The sequence below is a fragment of the Capsicum annuum genome, chromosome 2 (genome assembly GCF_002878395.1).
Source record: "Capsicum annuum cultivar UCD-10X-F1 chromosome 2, UCD10Xv1.1, whole genome shotgun sequence".
Taxonomy (NCBI): domain Eukaryota; kingdom Viridiplantae; phylum Streptophyta; class Magnoliopsida; order Solanales; family Solanaceae; genus Capsicum; species Capsicum annuum.
The window spans coordinates 130299205-130322427 of record NC_061112.1 but is presented as its reverse complement, the minus strand read 5'-3'; the positions used below and the strand labels follow the sequence as shown (position 1 = coordinate 130322427).

The 23223-nt window shown below is 30.3% G+C and overlaps 1 protein-coding gene across 4 annotated transcripts; it reads right to left on the bottom strand.

Moving 5' to 3' along the window:
- Positions 1-2234: 2234 nt before the first annotated feature.
- On the bottom strand, positions 2235-9462 carry LOC107859426. Of its 4 annotated transcripts, none has more exons than XM_016704440.2 (17): positions 9387-9462; positions 8632-8696; positions 7182-7280; positions 6978-7085; positions 6712-6747; positions 6304-6420; positions 6061-6144; positions 5839-5957; positions 5219-5320; positions 4759-4875; positions 4604-4669; positions 4284-4350; positions 3615-3668; positions 3145-3234; positions 2974-3000; positions 2840-2866; positions 2235-2702 (listed from the first exon to the last, which is right to left on the bottom strand). In XM_016704440.2, exons 3-17 carry the CDS (start codon positions 7224-7226, stop codon positions 2544-2546), a joined length of 1218 nt encoding a protein of 405 aa, XP_016559926.1. In that variant the 5' UTR covers positions 7227-7280; positions 8632-8696; positions 9387-9462; the 3' UTR covers positions 2235-2543. The 4 variants fall into 4 exon arrangements, with proteins under 4 accessions (XP_016559926.1, XP_016559925.1, XP_047262920.1 ...); XM_016704439.2 differs by having other exon boundaries at positions 9081-9404; XM_047406964.1 differs by lacking the exon at positions 9387-9462 and adding an exon at positions 9081-9367 and having other exon boundaries at positions 8027-8696.
- Positions 9463-23223: the final 13761 nt, after the last annotated feature.

Here is a 23223-nt window from a genome sequence, read left to right as displayed (position 1 = left end):
CATGAAACTTAGGATAAATCTTTTCCTTTATCGGACATGTGTGTTCTGGTAAGAATTCTCTAACACAAAACATTTCAGATTTGTTTATATCAGATGCACGGAATAAAAAATCATAATTACTGGATCTGCACAACAATGTGTAACTGCAAAAAATAAAAACAATCTTATGATGAAATATAATTTACCAACATGAAAAATTGAAAATTTTAATACATATGTATATTATAAATACATAAGTTGCAATACAATTTACCAACATGGAAATAAAACTTTTTATATACATGACAAACTTATCAGGTCTTACTTGATCTAACAGATCGTGATTGAAACTTCTCCCGAATTGTGTAATCCTTCATCACAGATTTTAACACACTTTTTGAAACATAAACTTGTTCAATCTCAATATGTTTGTAATGTGGGTTCGAAATAATTACTTTAGTTGTATCCATCTCAAATACATCCAAAAATCAACTATCAATGCTTTTTCAGTACTTGTATTTACCACGTTACGCGCAATGATAGACAGATCATACTCTCATTATTACATATTGATGAACTAACAAATGTGTTCAAACCATCCTTTTCTGAAACACTTACATACAAAGGCAAAGCACTCATTGCCTTTATCTCCCTTCTGCATAATATAGACCTTCAAACCCATGTCATTACGTATACGTATTTTACCTTCAATATCTGTTAACTGATATTCAATTTGAATGTTTTTGCATGTCAAATCGACATCCATGTGCGAAGCTAGTAGTGCGTATAGTTGGTTATACGAAGCGTTTATGCTCAACAATATCGCATCACTGATTAATCTTCATATTGTTGTTCAATGTTGTTCATACTACCACTGTGTTTAATCAGAACAGGTATGCTTCCCATTGTCAATGTCCAGAACACTACAAAAAATTAAATTACATAATATGTACTGAATACAATTAATAATTTCTATATACATAACAGAAAAACAAATTCCAACGCCAAACAATTTTTTTAGTCGAATAATATGTATCATCCACTAAACTTCAAATTTAGTGTATAATAACTGTAATTTAGTTTCATGCATACATGACGACAACAAAAACTTTGATTTTTTCAAAAAAAGTCAATAACAAAAATTTAACCCATAACTTATAAAATTGAAAATACGATCTAAAAAATTCAATTTTATGATCCTTAACCCATATTGTTGTTAACTCTAAAATATTTTTGCAATTGCATAAATATGATCTCAAAGTTTGTTTATCCATTCCTGTAATTGTCGGGTTGTTTATTCAAATATTCTTGGTAAAATACAGAAGTTCATCAACGACATTTCAAACTCACGATTTTTTTTTTTTGAATTTGTTCTTACGTGCTGAATATGGAAAATAATTTTTGAATTTGAATATGTATATTAACGATTAAATTAAAATTAAAAGAGTCATAAAAAGTAAAGGAATCTGTTAATTGAATGTTGCTTAAAGTAAGGAACAGTTTTATCCCTTAATTAACTCTAATTGATTAGAGTTTAATAAGGAACGTTTTAACATCTTTGTATTTGTATTTTTATAGCAACATTTTACTAAAATACATATTACTATTTTTCGTAATTTTAAAACTGTTGCTATAAAAATTATAATTAAGGCTCTACAGTTGCTATTTCTGAAATTTTCCCCAAAAAAATGTGTAAATAAAGTTGGTGTTAATGTATTTTTTTGGAAATCTTTTAAATAGTAAATGTTGGAATAATAACTATGTTGTCTTTAAAGCTCTTAATGCTTAAAATAAATTGATTATTACATGATTTTAGTTCTAAATTGATTTCTAATATAAATTAATTCATGTTGCAATTTATATTTGGTTCTAATCTAATCCATAAGACAAGCCTCTTTATTATTGTGTGCAATTATTGTTATTGAATGGCCTCAAAAAAAGTACGTCGTAACTATTTTTCGACACTCCATGATAGATGTCACCAAGGCCAAAAAAAAATATGAAAAAATGAGGCAGCCTCTTATGGCCGCAAGGAGTAATTAAAATAATAACTAGTAAAAATTGGTGTCATATCAAACCATAAAAATCTCTTGCGGAAAAGAGGCAAGATAAAACTGCATACAATAGATCATGGTAGTCCGTCGGTCGCTTTAGCGCATGGAACTATCCTTTTATGTGATAGACTATGGAGTTTAAACTTATATGATGGAGAACATGAAGTTTTTTCTTCTCCTAGCATATTTAAGCCATGTCGCTTATGAAAAAGTATAATTTTCGTCTTTCCAATGTGTAAACCCAGGTGGTGGGTAACCCAAGGCTAGTTACAAAAGATTGATGTACATGAAAGAGAATTGGGGAAAGGTGGGGAAAATAAATTAAATACATTCAGCATAAAAATTAGAAGAAACTAAACCTATCTAAGTAATGAACTAATAATGAGATTCTTGGGGCCTATAACAAAATTACATGGTAGAGTAGATTAATCTGATTGAAACTGCAATGAACCTCTGATTTGTTGTGTGTCCTTGTTGTTTGCTCCCATTAATTGTATTTGAGATATAACCTCATCTGAGCTTCTTAACCTTTGATTTTCGCCTTTGTTTATACCGCTGTCTACGTCTCTGGCTAGCTTTAAACGGATCCTCCCAGTTCTTGTCTTGCTTTACAGCTCGTTCCCATCGATCCTTGAATATTTGGAGCTCGTATGTTGATTGTCTCCGAATCTGCAAAATGGGATGATACTGGAAAATAAGCTTAAAAGGAAGGACAGCTTGTAATCACACAACATAGGCAACCAATATGACACAACCATGAAAAAGGTTTGAAATGTCATCAAACAAAGAAGCAGCAAGACTCTTACCTCAGATCGCACGTCAACAACGTGTCTCTGTAGGTCAAGGAAAAGAAAGAGAAAATCAAGGACAAGAATCAGTAGAAACTATATATGCTGGAAAAATCGAACTGTATAAGCACAAAGTAAAATTGCATATATACCTTCACAGACTCTTCAGGATTTGTGTCCTGCATATAGACAAAAGCATGGTCAATGGAGGTAACCATATCCTATGTAGACTGTAAGTACACCTTAACCAACATACTCGAGAATGAGATGATTAATGTGAACCGCAAAAATGAACCTTAAGCCTTGGTGATATAGAAAATTACCTTTTTCGAAGATTGTCCGCCCAAAGTTTGGATGCTTTGGTGCACTACATATTCACTATCAACTACTCCCACCTTTTTGGATCGATCTCCCTACAATAATAACATTCAAACAGGCTTTGGGCTGTTAATGAGCTCATCACTTCAAGAGAAATAATACTAATAGAGACTCTTGTTAGAACTCTTCTACTACATAACATTAGCATAAATAAAACCAAGTAGCCTATTGTTAAACAGCAATAATACATATATTAACCCACCCTACTGTACCTGAAGGTGATGAATAATAAGCATTGTCTACATACAAAGAATCCAATCTATATTTGCTAGCCTAATGGCATCTAAAGCATAGAAGAAGTGATCATCACGAGCATAAACCATTTACAGGAATGAGTGAGAGGGTCCAACTTATAAATTAACAAGTTGAAGAGATAGTAAACCAAAATTTCGCAGCCACAGAGAAGTAAACTCACCTGTGCACAATAACCAAGTTTCATGTCCATTCCCCACCCATGAACAAGATCATTCTGATAGGAAAAAGCAACCATTAGAAGCTTATTTAAACAGGATGAATCAGTACGAGAGTGTGAAATGAAAGAGGATAGTGTGTCCACACGACATGTCAGAAGTACAAGTGAAAAGTAATCCAAGCACATCGCTGAGCTGTCGCTTGTTTAATTTAAAGCACACTAACACTGTACAAAGCATTTCAGCCCAAAATGAAAACAAACGTGATCATAAGATGAGCCAATGCAACAATTTATACAGAACTGTTTGAGTTCCAACACAAACCAGACAGTCATCATCTCATATAGAACACTGCTCCCACCCCACTAAGAAGAATGTAACCTAGAGCACAGGCACACAGTTGAATTCTTAGTTTTAAGCTGCCCGAATTCTTCAAAGCATACCACTCATTGGGACGATCAACTAAACAAAGTGATAAAAACTCAGGTACTCACACTTCTAGAATATTCTTGCCTGCCTCTTTCAAATCTAAAAATCAAAATATCAAAATCCAACACCCTTCCTAGAATTACACTTCTGTTCCTGATTATGTTCTCATCAAGTGTATGTATAGGTTGCTCTAATAAAGGCCTGAAAATTGTCCTATCTCGGCTAAGAGAGAAACCAAATTCTACCTGTATAAGATGCCAAGCACAAAGCCACGCAGATCTTGAAAAGACCGGAGCCATTCCCTCCACAAATCTGTAAAATGAGAGTGAATCAAACCATTTTGTTAAAGCGTGATAAAGAAAATCCAGGAAAACTTTCATCTAATTCTAGACACTCAAGAAGTAAAATATACATAAAATCTTTTTTTTTGTGGAACAAAATTGAAGGAAGAGAGAGTATACTACAGGGTCAACTTGAACATCAAGAACTGATGAAAGAGCTTCTCCTGACCAACCAATGCCCAAAGACTCATAACAGACTGATCCAATAATTGAGTTACACTTACCCACTGCATGGGGGACCTTCACTTTCTTCTGAACACTTTGTACTACCTCTAATATCGTAGACCCTTCTGCAAAAAGGAATTGTGCATCAGTATTCACCCAAAGGAGGTGGACTAAAAGGTCAAATTTGGGCGGCTGGGTCATCAGGTGGATTTACCTGTGGAACCTATTTGTTCTGCTTCGTATTGTGATTCTATGGTGGATACCAGTTGAATTCGGGTCTAAAGCTGGCTGAGAAATTTCCAGTCCTTCTGCTTTTACTATTTCAAGGTACCTAAATAACAAAGGATGCAATTGAAAGAAAATAATAGTAAGTAAAGAGGCATGAATTGTTGCTTTTATGATAATTAACCATCATACTCATACTGATTTATGTTTAAAATAATTAAGTCTGCTTATTTCTAAAAAATAAATAAATCATGGAATCACTGTTCATAATAATCCACCAGGATTGATATCAAATGATTAGATCTGTTTAATTTCTACAAAACAAGTTCCTAGAAGTATTATTCACAATGCACACCAGGAGCGAATGACTTGTACTAAATGTATCTATTGGTGGATTAAAAATACAAGATAAACAAAAAGCCAACATCAAATTTGTGCAATCATCCTACCTTCCAGGATGGAAATTCTCCACACCCAAGTCTTCATCCCAAAGGAAAATGTAATCATAGATTGAAACAACTGCAGGATGTAAAAATCTCTTTGCAAACCACCTGCATCAGATTAATTCACAGCAATAGTGAGATATTATTCAGCATAAACCATACAAGCAAGACACAAGACACAGAGATACACAGGAAGAGAACGTTGCACAAAAACATGTTATGAACTTAAAGAAGTTGAATAACACTTCGCATTCAGCCAAAAACTGACACCAACTTGGGATATATAGGAGTTCATTGGGTCAAAGATTTATGAAAAAAAAATGTCATCAATTGTTCAGCAAAGGTTAGCACGGTACCATGGATGGTTATTACGATCAGACTAATTTCCAGTAACTTTTTATTGGATCAGTAGACAATAACTTTTAAAATTAATGATCGGCGCAGATTAATTTCAAGCAACTTGTGGCCTAAGGATTACTATGCTTTCACTGAATTCACAATGCAGGCCAGTTAAACAGCAGTTCTAAATCACGGAAATATTGCAAGTCAAAGTGGTTAAAATTTTCCCTTTATAAACCTTAAACCTGCCTGTGTCAATTTAATCCCATATAGAGTGTGTTTCTCACCATTTAGTCTGATTGTGAGCAACAATATGAATGGCATCTTTACTCCATTGGAGGTCCTCCCACCCATCAACATTACCATCATAGTGGAATAGAATGACAGTAAAATTTGCTGAAAGAAACTGAATATCACAAGATTAGGGAACAGGTATATTTAGGGTAGTAAAATCAGAAAGTACAAAAACATAACTCCTGTCCATAACAAACATAAATTAGATGTTATACCTTTTTGACGAGGGCATCAACATTGCTCTTCTGTTTTAGGCCAACTGGAACTGCCAACAAGTTATGAGACCTAGAATTGCTCGCCTGAAAATGGGAACACAGCATTGCCACAAGTGAGATGCATGCAGACTGGAGAACGGAATGACTGACAGCCCAGCAAGGGGAAGAGATGGTCTAATTATGATCTAGGAGAAGTGTGGTAACTAATAAGATATCAGTATCCAAAGGCGTAGAGAGTAAGACCTTTGCCTTTGACTTTGAACTAGTTGTTGACCACAGAGGCTTTAACTCTAGATCTGATCTTGCTTGGATAATACCACGCGGCAAACTGTTCAAACTTCTCATATTCAAACTAGAATCCTGGTGGAAAGAATAAAAAGCATCACCATTGATATAAGGATTTTTTGGGGGGTAAGTTAGTTCACCCAAAAACAGAAATTCTTTTTAGGTGCTGAATTTAAGTGGAGACCTCCACCACTTATGGTACTCCGTTGCTTAGTTATTTTAAGCACATCTTTAGATAAAACGAAATATCAGTGATGAATTATAGAAATTCTTGGATTTCAATAAATCAATCCTGCTGCTACTACCTTGTTCTGTGAGGTATAAAAAGCTAGAATATTTTGAGAAATAAAACAAAAACATAACTACCTTTGAAGAATAAAATGGATCCAACCTTGACTCGATCTGAAAAGGTAAACAGGGAAAGGAAAATGTTTATCAGCAACATTATATCAGGTTTGTAATCAGGTAAAGCAGAATTAGAAGGTCAATGAATAAACTTATGTGCCACCAATGTATCAGCCAGCCTCTCTAGGTTAGATAAAAGGAAAGTTCTTTCCTATCCTTTCACATTCAACCGTCTAAATGCCAAAATCAGTAAGTAGCAAATCAATGACAGTATAACGCGATCATACCTCTGTCTGTAGATACTGATAATTGGTGGTCCTATATACAATAAACAACATAACTATACAGATGATCCCCATAAATGGTAGCTGTCTCATCTTTACTCCACATGTTCCCTGCAATTCCATTTCACAAGTTAATGTTTAATAAATTTATGCAGTGTTAGCCAAATAATCAAGTCATTAGTACTTAATCAGAATGCATTGACATACCCCATCAAGGAGCACACTCCTTTTCTTCAGCAGAAACACTGCCATAATTTAAATGCCTGTTGCAGGCGAAAATGAAATAGAACAAGTTCTCATTGAACACTGCAACAAATGCACACATATCAACGACTAATGTTAACAGAGAATCTAAGCAAAATAGATATGAAAGATGTTACGCATTTATGTCTATTCTTCAATTCATCAACTGATAACATTATTTCTAGTATAGGATCTTTTACGGGATTCCGAATCTAGCAAACAACACAGAAGGAAAAGAATGTAGTCCTAGCTATTAGCGTCACCACAGTGGGATGAAATTAAAATGTGCATGAGATTGTCTAGTGACTCTCTTCACTGGGCCTATTTAACAGCCTATCAACATACATAAATATCAATAAACAATTTTTTCATGACACCTTTTATGGACAGAAACCACAAGGGCTCTAGCAACCAATATTCTACAATCTGATTAGGTCTATCGGAAACAGCCTTTCTACTTCATCAGAGGTAGAGGTATGGACTGCGTACATCTTACCCCCCCAGACCCCACTAGGTGGGAATACACTGGGTTTGTTGTTGTTGTTGTTGTTGATTAGGTCACAAAATGACAAGTTACCCACACATGTACACAGTCAAACCACAATATATGCTGTTAAACGACAGGTCCTTTGCATTCTAGGGTCATTACGGGTTGACTGCATGTGCCCTAGTGGTAATGAAGTGTGTGAAAACTTTGGGAGATTAGCAGTTAGGTGAATGAAATGGATTAAAGCTATGGTAGACTGGCAAGGATAAAGAGCGGCAAGTGACTTCTTTCCATCAGCCAAAGCGTTGGTAGATAAATTTACCTAGTGAACGATAGCCAGTGATGCGATGTAGTCTAGGTGGCGCAAATTGGTTGTAGACCACCCTTATCAACAAAAAGAAAGTAGTTGCAAGCTTATCCAGCTAATACCACGCAAATTATTCACTCCCTCCTTCCACCTTCCACCCGCACCCACAAACCAGCCGAAAAAATGGAAGAGGTGATGTTATCAATTGATAAGATATCTAATTTGCATGTAGTGACAGAGAATATGACAAATAAAGTGACACACGCGTGTTTGACAAATTCCACTAGCAGTTGTCCGCTTGTTTGATTTTCATGTATGCCTGAATTTTTTTCCAAACAACAATTGTAACTACACACGCGGCATCAAGACTCCCAAAATAAAAAAGTCCAACCCACATTCTACATTTTAAACTAACAAAATTCAGATTGTTCTATATTCATCTTAGATTTATCTATATTGAACCCAGAACCAATTAAAACTAGATAAATGAATGTGGAAAATAACATTGATGGTTAACAAAAATCTATCCTCCTCCCTCCCCTGCCCATAAAAATACTTCAGTCTTTCTACAAAAATAAAAATTTGATTCAGAGTTTTTTAACTCCAAATAAAATACTCACAGGCAGACAGATGAAATTCCTAACACCAGCTCATTTGTACAACTTTGACAAATAAGATCACCACCCTATAACAAATCCAAAGTATTTATGAGAAAAAACAATATGTTCAATAGGATCAAAAAACAAGGGTAGAAAAATTAAATGAAGAGAAGACGTTACTTAAAACTTAAAGTAATAAATCTGTTTTTCAAGATTAATACAAACACTGTACCATTAAATGCATACTTAAGTAACAATTAATAACACAAGGTTTAGCATTAATAAAACTTGAAAAAAAAAGTTAATTAATCCAATCAGCTCACGCCATCTAATTAATCTCTAAATTTTAAAAAAAACTTGATCTTTTTTCTTTCACTCACACGCACCCAACTCCACCATGGGCTTAATTGTCATTACACAACAACCTCCATGGCAGCAGCACCAAGAACCAAGAAAGATTAATAATATACCTCAAGAACTGAAAACCCAACAAGGGTTTGGAGCAAAAAAGCAGCTTAACAGCTCTAGAATCTTTAACAGTGAAAACAAAAAAGTGAACCTTGAAGAACAAGTTCAAGTCTTTTATCAACAAAACAGAAAGACAAATCTATTGTGTATCTATATGTTCACCTATAGATACAGTACAGATATTGAAAGAAGTGAACAAAGGTGGCAGTGGGGTGGGCGTGGGGGTAGGGTGGTAGGGGGTGGGGTTAAAGAAGGAGAGTTTTAGGAAAGAAAGAGTCCAGGAGAGAGACGAAAATGTCGGAAAGTACCTCGGTTTAAGGAGGCTCTTTCCTTTCTCTGTTCTATTATACTACTGATAATAATGCACCTCTAATCTCACCTCCATTTTTCTTTTTATTTTTTTAATTAATTAAAAAAATATTAATTTCCTGTTATGAGGACTTTAATATTCTTTAATTAAAATACACAAAACTGATGATGTACTTAGTACTACTATTTTAAAAAAAATTAAATAACGCAGAAGAATAAATATTGTTGTGGTATGATGTTTTGCTAAAGTGATTTGTGTGTGTGGTGTCCCTTACGTGCCTACGTAGGTCTCATTATGACACATACACTTTTTGAGGAAAAAGATATACTCCCTATACATACACCTTTTAGCTTATATTTTATTTGCTTAGGTGGAAGTCGCTTCGATAGAGGAGAAGATGCGAAAAGTTCGATTGCGATAGTTTGAGTATATGAGGAGGAAGGGCACGGATGTCCCAGTTCATAGATGTGAGAGATTGGCTTTAGATGATTTCAGACGGGGTAGGAGTAGGTTGAAGAAATATTGAAGGGAGGTGATTAGACTTGACATGGAGCAGTTACAGCTTATTGAGGATAGGACCCTATATAGGAAGATTTGGAGAACGCGAGTAAGGGTAGAAGGTTAATGCCTGCAGGTGGGCCGCAGTCAGTCGCTAGGAGAACTTTGGGGTGGGAGTATGTGGGTAGGGGTGCCTTTGATTTGTTAGTATAGGATATTACTGTGGGTGCCTCTTTACAACTTATTTCATTTCATGTTGGATTATAAATTTGTTTATTATTCTTTGTCCTGAGTTAGGGGTCTATCGAAAATAGCCTTACTACCTCTCCGGAGGTAGTGGTATGGACTGCGTACGTTTTACCCCTCGACCCCACTGTGCGAGAATACACTGGATTTGTTTTTATTGTTATTGTTGTTGCTGCTTAGTTTATTTTTATTTGTTTGATTTTATATTCTTTTAAAATATAATAAATAAATTAGATACTTTAGTATAATATTACATTAATTAGATTTAAGAAATCAGTAATAGCATTAAGAGTAAAATACGAAATAAAAATATTTTTTATAGGATAAAGTAGAAAAAAAAGTAAAAAAACTATTACTTTAATTATGTGGCGTACTTTTTTTTTCCAGGCTGCTTAAAAAATATTAATTAAAAATAATTTTATGTTTTAGTTACGTTTTAATATATACTCTGTCTTCATTGTGAGTTCGTGTATATTACTGATTCATGTATAATATACTTGCATTTTAATCCCTGTATTGTTAGTTCTCACATTATTAACCTTACCTACTTCTTTGTAAAACTAAAATTGGACCTCTCAAATCTAGATGAGATATATGTGATGGGTGTCCATGTCTATATCTACTTACAATAGAGATACAAACACGCACTCCTTGCCTATATATGGTGTGTATATAAAGTCAATACAACAGCATAATCTACAATAAATTATGATATAAGAAAAGATTTTTATTAGTAGATTTAAGAGTGTTCATGATTCTGATAATAATTGGTTCAAATTGAAAAGTTGAACCAAAGAGATTTTTATTTGGGTTGATTTTGGTTTTGGTAAAAATAATAATCAAAGAAATAATAAAATCGATATTATTCATCAAACCAAAAAATTATATATATACGCGCTATATTATGTTTTATGAATAATTTTAAATATCTTATATATTTTTTTCATCAAATTTATCTAAAATTTAAATATTTTGTATTAGATGTACATCATATTAATGTTATATGTTATAATCTTAGAATTTATTTCTTCTTTTCGAGTGAAATCTTATCTTTTTTCCCTTTTGATTTTTTTTTTTTTCAGTTTTGTATATGGTTAATAATTGAACAGCCAAATCAAACCAAAACAAAATCAATAACAACCAAATCGATGAACATATAGTATTATAGTTGATTTGGTTTTAATAATTTTAAAAGCGATTATATTAGCTAATTTTGATTAATAACTGATCCATGAACACCCCTTATTAGATTATAAAAAAGAACGTGTCCAGTATTTTCACAAAAACATAATCCACTTAAATTTGAACAGGTTATTGATCGATTTATTCAACTTATCTCATTCCAGTCTAATTCATTTTAGTCCGAAAAAATTTAAGAGTTTTGTCAAAAATTGATTTTTAATTTTAATATTTTATAATAATTTTCACTTTTACGTATAAAAGATCTGAATAATTTTACATGTTCATGTTTTCTTATTTCAGACTATAATGAATTATTCAATATCGTCCAACACCTCTCCCCAAGGGCCGAGACGGAGTTTCCTTTTCTGTAATGAGAAAGGAAGGCGTTATTCGATTGTTTGTCGGTGTTCCAGGGGGACAACAATTTTTTCTTTTGGTTTCCATTCAGTATCCAGTACTCGCATTGGAGTCCGACAAATTCGAATTCGCGCGCGCGTAGGGCTCCATTTGGGGGAAGAGCTCCCTACCAAGAATTTTTTCATACCCAGGGCTCGAACTTGAGACCTCTGGTTTGTTGGGTTCAAAAATCGAGAGGGCGTCATGCGGAAGCTTAAAGTTTGCAAACTAAGATGATAATAATTCAGATGACAAATAAAAACATACTAAAAACATATATATTATTGATATATTTGGCCAAAAGACCTACATATTAAATAACTAATATTGAAAACATAAAACCTATGAAAAAGCATAAACCTATGGGAGAAACCTACTCGTAAACCAGACTTTTTTAACAACTACATTGTGGATGTTATTGCGTTATGGTATGAGAAGGGGTCATCTATTTATAGAGTTCCAAAACCTTTCCTCTAAGAAAAAGTTAGCCAAATAGGGGTGTGCAAAAATCGAACCGATCGATAAACCCAACTGATAAAAATGTTATTGGTTTATTGTTATTGGGTTAACTATTTTTTAATGGTTTTATAAAAAAAAATTACTGGGTTATTGGTTCGGTTTGATTTTAACCCAATAAGAATATATATATATATATATATATATATATATATATATATATATATATATATATATATATTCTTAATTTCTCTTTAATTTCTACAAATTAACAAACCTATTATTTCAATTGTACAAACCCTTAATTTTTCCTAACAACATTTAATTTAAACTTGAAGATTATTGTAAATTAAAACACATCATGTAGGATTTTTGGTTGCAACTAAGATTCGATTTTTTTTCATGTTAGTTACTACTATTTCTATTTTATGAGTACTTTCTTATTGGTTAAATAAAAAATGAACCGTTAAGGACTTAAAATCGATGAACCGAAAACCGATAAAAATATCTTATTGATTTGGTTATTGGTTTAGCATATTTAAAAACTGAAAATCGATAAACCTAATCGATAATATGTAAAATCGAACCGAACCGACCGATGCACACCCCTAGACAAAACGGTGTTTCCTTTTTTGTAATGAGAAAGGAAGTCGCTGTTCAATTGTTTGCCGGTGTTCCACGGGGGACAACAATTTTTATTTTTTTTTGGTTTCCATTCAGTATCGGGTATCCGTATTAGAGTCTGACTAATTCAGATTTGCGCCATGTAGGGTTCCATTCGGGGGGAAGCGCTCCCAATCAAAAAAAATTTCATACTCAAGGCTCGAACTTGAGACCTCTGGTTCCGCTACACTACATCTTTCGGTGGTGGGGGACAGCAAATTAGTGCGCTTTTAGGTCAATCGTTTGGCAGTATTAGATAATGGAAAAAATTTGGTGGTATTATTATTATTAGATAAAATAAAGACTATATCATCTTCACATAATGTTAGTGGAATTTTATCTTGAAGATTGTTTATCCACATAAAGTTGTGGCTGTTATGCTTGGAAGTGAAAAAGGAAGTAAGTAATGAGAGTGACCTTGACCTTACTAGTCAAGTAAAGGCAAATTAAAGATCAAAACAACAAGTTGATGGTAAAACTTACAACAAAGATAGAATTAAGAAAATATATTTCTCAAAAGGGAAATTGTTTTAATGATCATAATTAACGGAATTGTTAGTTGAATAAAATTAATTTGTCTCTCAATTTCTAGTATCTTTTTAATTCTATGCACTAATTAGTCTCTTGCCAAAACCTCTAGTCCAGTCTAGGGCGACATTTCTCTCCACCTAAGCGTAAAGACAATTGTTATAAGTTTTTTTCTTCGTTCATTTTTACTTATTTATTTGAGTACTATGTTTAAAAAATAAATTATTTTTACTTTAGATGCAATAGTGTATTAAGAGAAAATCTGTTTTTTTCCCTCATATTATATTCTTAGCATTAACTACTTACCCCAAGCTATTTTTACAAAATCAGTTAATTTAAGATTATTATTATTATTATTTATACTTATTGTAAATCATACGTATCCAAACAATTAGAAATTAAATAGTTACAATTATTTGGTGTTTAAATCTTTTTTAAAAAAAAAAAAAATAGTTAAATAAGTGGATTTATATATTCAAATTTAGACATTTTCGTCTCGAAAAGCCAACATAGAATGAATCGGAATATAAAAAGATACTTAGAAGCTCAATTAGCTGACTACCTGAACTGTCACCAGGTTGGTGAGAGTTTCATTCACGCCTTGTAATCTCTGCCCCATTTTTCCTTCCCATAACCCATTAAAGAAAAAAATAGAGTGTTAATTGAACCTTCATGTCTGTCTCTCCATAGAGACAAATGTAGGGGATGTAGTTAGGTACGTAGCATATAGTTGTTGTAGCAACAGTTTTGTCTTCTTAATTGCCTCGTGCTCCTTATTCTTTGTGAAATATTCAACAATTTGGTTGGTGCCAAACTAATGTCTTCATTTGGAAGAAATTTTAATTTTTTTGGGGGTCCAGAAAAATGGTAAGCATCTATATTGTCTTGAATTAGGTAATTTCTGCACCTAATTTATAGAAACAACGTTCAAATATAAATGAATGAACAAAAAAAAAAAGTTTTTTTTCCTTTTCCAATTTTGTGCTGGTCAATGATAAAAAATAGTTAGTGAAAGGTCTGTCTCTAAAATTATAGTAACATAGCTTCTCCTTTTTCAGAACTAGAAAATATCCGTTTGGATTTTCTTTATTCATATTAATAGTAATGTCACTTTGTGACTTATATAGGTTGTATTTATCACAAGAAATTTCCCATTAGGATCCTGAATATGTTAGACGTGTCTTGTTCAAAATTCACTTAATCCAAGCTCGAACTAGAAATGGATAAATGTCCATGAGATTATCGTTAAGTACAAGTTATAATCTAGTATTAAGTGAAAATTGTATGACGAGTATAGAAGTGAATTATGAAAGGAAAAAAGAATTAAAAAGTAAAGAGGACTAAATTGGCAGAATCTCTCTCTATATATACTAGAGGTGCATAGTCTAAATCAGCACGGGCCAACACTATAAATATTTTTTAGCACTAAAATTTAATATTGATGAGATATAAACATAAATGTACACTAATTATTAATTCTAACATATAAATGATTTATAATAATTAATTAAGAATAATATAATAAAAAAATATTATTAATTCTAATATATAAATGACTTATAATAAATAATTAAGGATAATATAGTAAATCATGGAGCAATTAGGGGTAATATAGACAGACATGTCATCTATTTTTTAATTAAATATTATTAATTTTTTAATAAATAAATGACTTATAATAATTAATTAGGGATGATATAGTAAAATCACGGTTAAAACAGCTGAAACAAATGTCATAAATATCTATTTTTTAATTAAAGATTATTAATTCTAATATATAAATGACTTATAATAATTAATTAGGGGTAATATAATAAAAATATATTATTAATTCTAATATATCAATGACTTATAATAATTAATAAGCGGTAATATAGTAAATCATGGAGCAGTTAGGGGTAAAATAATAAATGACGAAGCAGTGGTCGAAACCAAATAACTTATAATAATTAATTAGGGGTAATGTAGTAAAAAAATATTATTAATTCTAATGTATAAGTGATTTATAATAATTAATTAATGATAATATAGTAAATTATGGAGCATTTAGAGGTAATATAGGTAGACATATTATCTATTTTTAATTAAATATTATTAATTCTAATGTATAAATTACTTATAATAATTAATTAGGGGTAATATAGTAAAGCATGGAGCAATTAGGGGTAATATAGTAATTGATATGGGTATTATAGTAATCTATTTTTAATTAAATATTATTAATTTTTTAATACATAAATGACTTATAATAATTAATTAGGGATGATATAGTAAAATCACGGTTAAAGAAGCTGAAACAAACGTTATAAATATCCAATTTTTCAATTAAATATTATTAATTCTAATATATAAATGACTTATAATAATTAATTGGGGGTAACATAATAAAAAAATATTATTAATTCTAATATATAAATGACTTGTAATAATTAATTAGGGATAATATAGTAAATGAAGAGGTTGTTGACTTATAATAATTAATTAGGGATAATATAATAAAAAAATATTATTAATTCTAATATATAAATGACTTATAGTAATTAATTATGAATAATATAGTAAACTACGGAGCAATTAGGGGTAATATAGTAAATGATAAGGGTTAATATAGTAATCTATTTTTTGAATTAAATATTATTAATTTTTTAATACATAAATGACTTATAATAATTAATTAGGGATGATATAGTAAAATCACGATTAAAGCAGTTGAAACAAACGCTATAAATATCTATTTTTTAATTAAATATTATAAATTCTAATACATAAATGACTTATAATAATTAATTAAGAGTAATATAATAAAAAAATATTATTAATTCTAATATATAAATGAATTGTAATAATGAACTAGGGATAATATAGTAAATTATGGAGCAATTAGGATGTAATATAGTAAATGATTGGGGTTAGTATAGTAAATGAAGAGGCGGTCGAAACCACCTCACTAGAGGTGCATGGCCCGTGTCAGCACGGGCCCACTACTATAGACATCTTTTAGCACTAATATTTGATATCGATGAAATGCAAACATAAATGTACATTGATTTAAAACGATAACTTTTTAAATAATAACTATTTGACGGTACTCGCTAATAAGTGAAGTTTTATAAGATAGTTTTTTTCTAAATGATAAGAAAGTATGATGTGTCGTGTAGTCGAGTTATTTTAATTATTTGATGATAAGATTGAGACCTGTTACAAAATATAGAAAAGATGTAGAACTAATATTCATGGGATTATTTCATACAAAAACTGGAACAAAATATACTTCAATTAACAATAAAGGGTTGGATCATCTTCTCAAAGATGAGCATGGTTGAAGCAGCTGCAACAAATATGTCATAAACGCATATTTTTCTTGATTTAATTAAATACTATTAATTTTCTAATACATAAATTACTTATAATAATTAATTAGGGGTGATACAGTGAAATCACGGTGCAGCTCTTGAAGTAGACATGTCGAAATCAATATTTTAATTAAATATTATAAATATTTTAATACATAAATGACTAATAAAAAATATTATTAATTATAATATATAAATGACTTATAATAATTAATTAGGGGTAATATAGTAAATCATGGAGCAATTAGAGGTAATATAATAAAATGACTTATAATAATTAATTAGGAGTAATATAGTAAACCACAGAGCAATTAGGGGTAATATAGTAATTGATGAAGCGCTGGTCGAAACCATAGGCAGACATGTCATCTATGTTTTTAATTAAATATTATTAATTTTTTAATACATAAATGACTTATAATAATTAACTAGGGATGATATAGTAAAATCACGATTAAAGCAGCTGAAACAAACATCATAAATATCTATTTTTTTAATTAAATATTATTAATTATAATATATAAATGACTTATAATAATTAATTAAGGGTAATATAGTAAATCACGGAGCAATCATAGATAATATAGTAAATGACGAAGAAACTGGTTTTTTAATTAAATAATATTAATTTTTGATACATAAATGACTTATAATAATTAATTAGGAATGATATAGTAAAATCACGGTTAAAGCAGCTGAAACAAACGTCATAAATATCTATTTTTTAATTTAATATTATTAATTATAATATATAAATGACTTCTAATAATATATAAATGACTTATAATAGTTAATTAGGGGAAATATAATAAATCACTGAACAATTAGGGTTAGTAAAAGCAGACATATAATCTGTTTTTTAATTAAATATTATTAATTTTTTAATACATAAATGACTCATAATAATTAATTATGGATGATATAGTAAAATCACGGTTAAAGCAATTGAAACAAACGTTATAAATATCTATTTTTTTAATTAAATATTATTAATTTTAATATATAAATGATTTATAATAATTAATTAAAAATAATATAATAAAAAATATTATTAATTTTAATATATAAATAATTTATATTAATTAATTAAAAATAATATAATAAATTACGAAGTAATTAAAAATAAAATGATAAATAATAAAAAGCTAGACAAAACCAGTTCTTCTATAATATAGATAGAAAAGAAATACAGTGACCTGACATTTGATATGTTCACAAAAATCATATGAATTGAAGGCGCGTGGTTGCATGTTTCCTTTTTTAAATTAAGGGGCCAAGCCATTACATGTGAATTTATTATTATGTTGTGCAATTTCGGAATTTCTTCTCATGCTTCTTCATGCCATATAAGCATTTTACAAACAACCCACCCCCCATCTCCCTGAGAGGTTATTTCTTTTTATCGTTAAGTGACTTTCCACTCCTGCATTATATTTTCTAGTATTAAAAATTAGTAATAATATTCAAAATTGAAGTGTTGATTGAACTAATAGGTGATATGATAATGATTTGGATTTTTGCAAGGAATGATAATTTGAGATACTTACATAATTACCCACAAATACTAAACTATTCAAGTGCTTATTGTAATTATCTAATTGTTGAGATTCAATACGAGACCAATACTGTAGGTGAGATTGAATAGTTCGATTCTTTTTCCTTTTTTTCATTATTTTTCAAGTACATAAGAAAGACCAGACATATTGCCACTAAAATTATAACCCTTTAATTGGATGTTAGTAGAGAAAATTGGGATGGTTTTCTGTTTGACCTTGTGAGTAATATCTACAAATATATAAGGCGCTTTTCGTTCCTCAGCTCCGTTTTACTTGCCTTTATATTAAAAATAGATGTTTCAAATTAGTTATACAATTCATAAGATCAAAAGAATTACTCCTCTATTATATATATTTTTTTTTCTCTTTCTATCTTTAGTATTATATAGCAACATAAAATACTAACGGGTCGTTTGGTTGGGAAAGAATTATCATCAGATAATTAATTTTGAAATTAGTTATTCCACCATATATATGAGATAACGTATCTCATCAGTATGATTCAAAATGGTGGGATAAATAGTTCCGGTACTAACTAATACCTCACACCAAACATAAAATAAAATAATTTTTTATTTTATTTCAAGGCTATTTATCCCTTATACCTCACACCAAACGACCCCTAATAGTGAAACTTAAAGCTTCAAAACATTATTAATAAAATTAATTTAATAAATATGTTTCTAATTAAAATTTTATTAAGGAATACGCTATCAATAACTGCTAAATAAAATAAAAAGGAGAAAGTATTCTTTCCTTGGTTTTTTCATTGGTTTTGGGGGCGGGGGGGAGGGGGCATAGTGGGGTGTGGGGGTGCACATTAGAAAAGTGAGGGAAAAGGTGTTATTAATATGGCCTTTGAGTCTTTGTGGAAGAGATTTTGGTGGGTACAAAGATTTACTATTCCCTTAGTCTCATTTTATTCTTCCTAAAATTTTTAATTTAATCTCTCATTTTACTTATTATTTTTTATTAATCAAGATAAAATAATTTTTTTTCCTTTTTTATATTTTTAATCCAAATTAAAATGTAAACATAATTTAATAGGAATACTGTGACAAAGTAATCATATTATTAATTATTATTTTTAATCAATATAATTGAGACGAGTAAAATGGGACGGAGTAGGTATTTGATTGTTTTTTTTTCCTTTGCAATTATTAGATCTAGCACCTTTGGTATTGTTTTCTTCTTACATTCAAACAATTTTTTTTTTTTTTTTTTGTATTTAATACCTTTTTTGATTCCCTTTATTGGTAAATTTTAATTTTAGTTTTTGTTGTATCCACACCTTTGCTTCAGTTACTTGAAAGATACACTTTTGATCCTTTTGCTAATAAATACATTTATTCAAAATTATTAATTATTTCAAATAATTTTTTTTTTATCTCTTCTTGATTAATGAAAAAAATAAAATAAAATAAAAAATCAAATTAGAAGATTTGAAACAGGTAATTTGGAACGGAGGGAGTATTTAATATTGATAACATTTTCATGATGCGTGCCTCAAATAGTTTTTTACTAAAATTTATTACTGTACTTATTAACCGGAAGAAGTGAGAATTAACTCTCAGTTGTGAGGCAAATAAATAAGAATTCACATATATTTTCACATATATATATATATATATATATATATATATATATATATATATCCAGTTGTTTTTGTACATGTGGAGCAGTAGCAGCTACACAACCAAATATTGTTATTGAACTTTTTTTAATAATGGTGACATCCGAATTAAGTAGTACTTATCACCACTCACCTTTCAAAGTTCAAACAGAAACATGCACTAAATTGATTCTGTTTATCGACCAGTAATCTATCTTTAAGTCCTAAATGCAGCCTTAGTTTTTAATCTAAACAGTTTTCCTCATTAATTACTTTATAATAACCGTCCATCACTCTACGTAGCAACATATTTTAAGCCACATATATTACGTTCAAAACAATTGAAGATTTTATAAAGTCTGACATACTGCTTCCATTTTAAATTAAACTAAGTAAGTAGCTGTTATAAATGTACCATTATATAGTGAATGTCTACTTTATCATATATATAGTGAATACCTACTTTATAATATATTGTGTATGTCTATTTATGGGAAAGTTACAAATTCTAAGATTATTTTTTTCATTTATCTCTCAAGAGAGAAATAAGAATTACTCTCTCTATTCTCTTTACTCTTCTTCTTTATTCTTTATTAGTTTATAACAGTATGCTTTTCTTTAATATTAATATCTATGTTTGTTCCATATTCTCTTTCCAGACTCCAACCATGGTGTCTTGTCCGTGAATACAGGTATATTTGGACAGGTTTATTTATTACTCTCTCCGTTTCGAAATAAGTGAATTGTTGAGGTATTTATTGGTGTTTTAAAATAAGTGAATCGTTGAATCTTTTTTCAAATTTACCCTTATGATTTGACAATCAATTAATTTTTGAAAAGGATTACAAGGTCAACTTTTTCATTTTTGGGGGTAAAAATGAAAAGTTGTGTTAAATTTACGTCTTTAATGTTTTTTCCTTAATATATGTGCTAAAATTCAACAATTCATTTATTATGAAACGGAAGGAGTATTTATTAGTACTAATAAATTGTTGGATTGCATAAGGAAAGTTGCACGTTCAAAGGAACAGTTAAATCTCGAATTTATTTCAATTTGAATAATAGAAATAGCTAAATATTAGCCGAATCTTGATATTTTGATAAATAAAGAATTTTTATTTACAAATGAAATATAAATCTCAGTAATTTTATACAGTATTAGCACAGTGTACAATTTACAGTAGTCAATATTTGATTGCTTTCATTTTTTTTTATTTTAAATAACCATGTGATACGGTCAAAAGGGGGCAAAGTATGTTGCCAGCAGACTCCTAGGGTTAGGGAAAGATTGTTAATACTAGTGTACTAGGCTCTATCTAAAAATAAAATAATTATTAGTACTACTATAGTAAAGTTGCATATGGGAAAAAACAAGGGTCTTGCAGGGCAGGTGTCTAACATTAGGTAGCTGTTTTTTTGCTTGGTTCAACTGGTCCCCATTTTTTAATTTTTTTTTAAACCACCCGATGTTAGATTTTCGTTTTTTAGGAGTCTGATTATATCTGAATTCGCTCCGCATCGGATCCCATTTGGGGGGAGAGCTCCCAACGGAGTGTTTGTCCATACCCAGGGTCGAACACTCGACCTCTGGGTAGGTTGGGGCAGCCCCTTTTTGCTGCTCCACCATTGTTGTTGGTGTCCCCATTTTATTTAACTGGTTCCAACAACAACAACAAAAAAAAACTAATTTAATTATATATAAAAACATTAATTATGATTAGGTGAGGAAAAAATATACAAATAATTATCATGTATGTATGAGTTTGGTATAAATAGTTGTTACAAACAAGTTTTACCTAATATGTGCTATACCATTACCCAAAACTTAAGTTGCTCTTGAGTCTAATTGACATGTGGATTCCATTAGAATTATTTAATTGAAGGAACCTTTCTATTTTTGTTTTGAATTTCTACTACTGATTAGTTCACTAGTTAATGCGTAATAAGGTGCTTGTCTGTAGGTATAGTTGGGGTAGTTTTTATTTGTTGGAAATGTGATTTGGTTATATACGTTTTGTTCATAAAGTTGGTAACACGTCTACAAGAAAATCACATTATTTGAAGGTGGTTTGGTTTAGATCATATGTGTACACGTTTATTGATTAGGCTGACCATAGAATCTGCTTAAATTGGAAGAAATATTCTATGGTGACGGGGAATTAGAAAATTTTGAGCAATGTCAAGAAAGGGAGTCGTAATGGCTAACGATGATCGTGACTCGGTAAAGAAAATTCGTGTCAGAGAGAGCTTTTTCAAATCGGATTAAGACGGAATAGACTGCGGAACCAACAAATTCAGTTGAATAGGACAACGAGTCTAAGGGAAACATCAAGCTTGAAAAAAAGAATGGATGGGATATAGGCCTGATAATGAAGGCATACTTCTTGCATATTGGATATGAGACTGAATGACAATCACTTTAAATTTCTTTTCTTAAAGAGAATTAGTTTGCGCCCACACATTGGGCTTCTTCTTATATTACAAAGAGCATTTTTATGTATAAATAACATAAATACCAATTACACTCTCTCCCACTTTTTTAATTACTTTACTCTCTCTCCCTATTAATATACATAACATAGCCGACATAGACATAACATTCTGTGTATATGTTGGGATTTTGTTAATATGTTTAGGGAGTTGAGGTTTTTTGTAATATTGAAAACATAAGTTGTGTATTTGTGTAATTTTTAGCATTTTTATTCGGAACTGAATACATAGCAGGGCCCGATGATGAGATAGTCCAGCAACAATTCTCCATATTAGAAAAGTAAGCCTTTCTCTAATCTAATTTCTGATTAGGAAATGAGTCTTAAAATGGTTTAAAGGAAGGAAAAAATACATCACAACACTAATTATTTTATTATATTTACATAAAATCTCATATTATTTATTTAATTACATCTCATCTCTTATTTTAAGTAATTTATTCGAAGGCACTATGCATCCAAAGAAATTAAGTAATGTATTTGAGACAGTATATATCATGAGTAAAATGCAATGTATTCGAGATTTCAATTTTTTTGAAATTTTTAATAATATTGGAAAGAGTTGAGATAGGAAACAATTAGATCCAAAAATACTGAGATTTATATTTTCTTAATACTAAAACAAAATACTTAATTTTTTTTTTTTTTTTTTGCATAAGATTAGTTTAAGGGCCCGTTTGACTATGTGAGATGAAATCATTTGAGGTAAAGTTAGTTTTATTTGAACATACAGTTTGAACTTTTTTAGTTGCATGTTTTCCCATAAACATAAAAAACTACATAAGTTAGAAAAGACTGTCAAGAGTGTCCCACTTCTTTATACAATCTTTACCAAATAAACAAAATTTCATAACTA

What these genes read in the sequence shown, in the direction of transcription:
- LOC107859426 (XM_016704440.2), bottom strand. Translation starts at nt 7,226, where the DNA reads ATGGCAGTGTTTCTGCTGAAGAAAAGGAGTGTGCTCCTTGATGGG. An exon ending in ATCAGTATCTACAGACAGAG is followed by an intron (nt 6,748 to 6,977) that starts GTATGATCGCGT and finishes TTACCTTTTCAG; the next exon opens with ATCGAGTCAAGGTTGGATCC. An exon ending in GTTCAAAGTCAAAGGCAAAG is followed by an intron (nt 6,145 to 6,303) that starts GTCTTACTCTCT and finishes TCCCATTTTCAG; the next exon opens with GCGAGCAATTCTAGGTCTCA.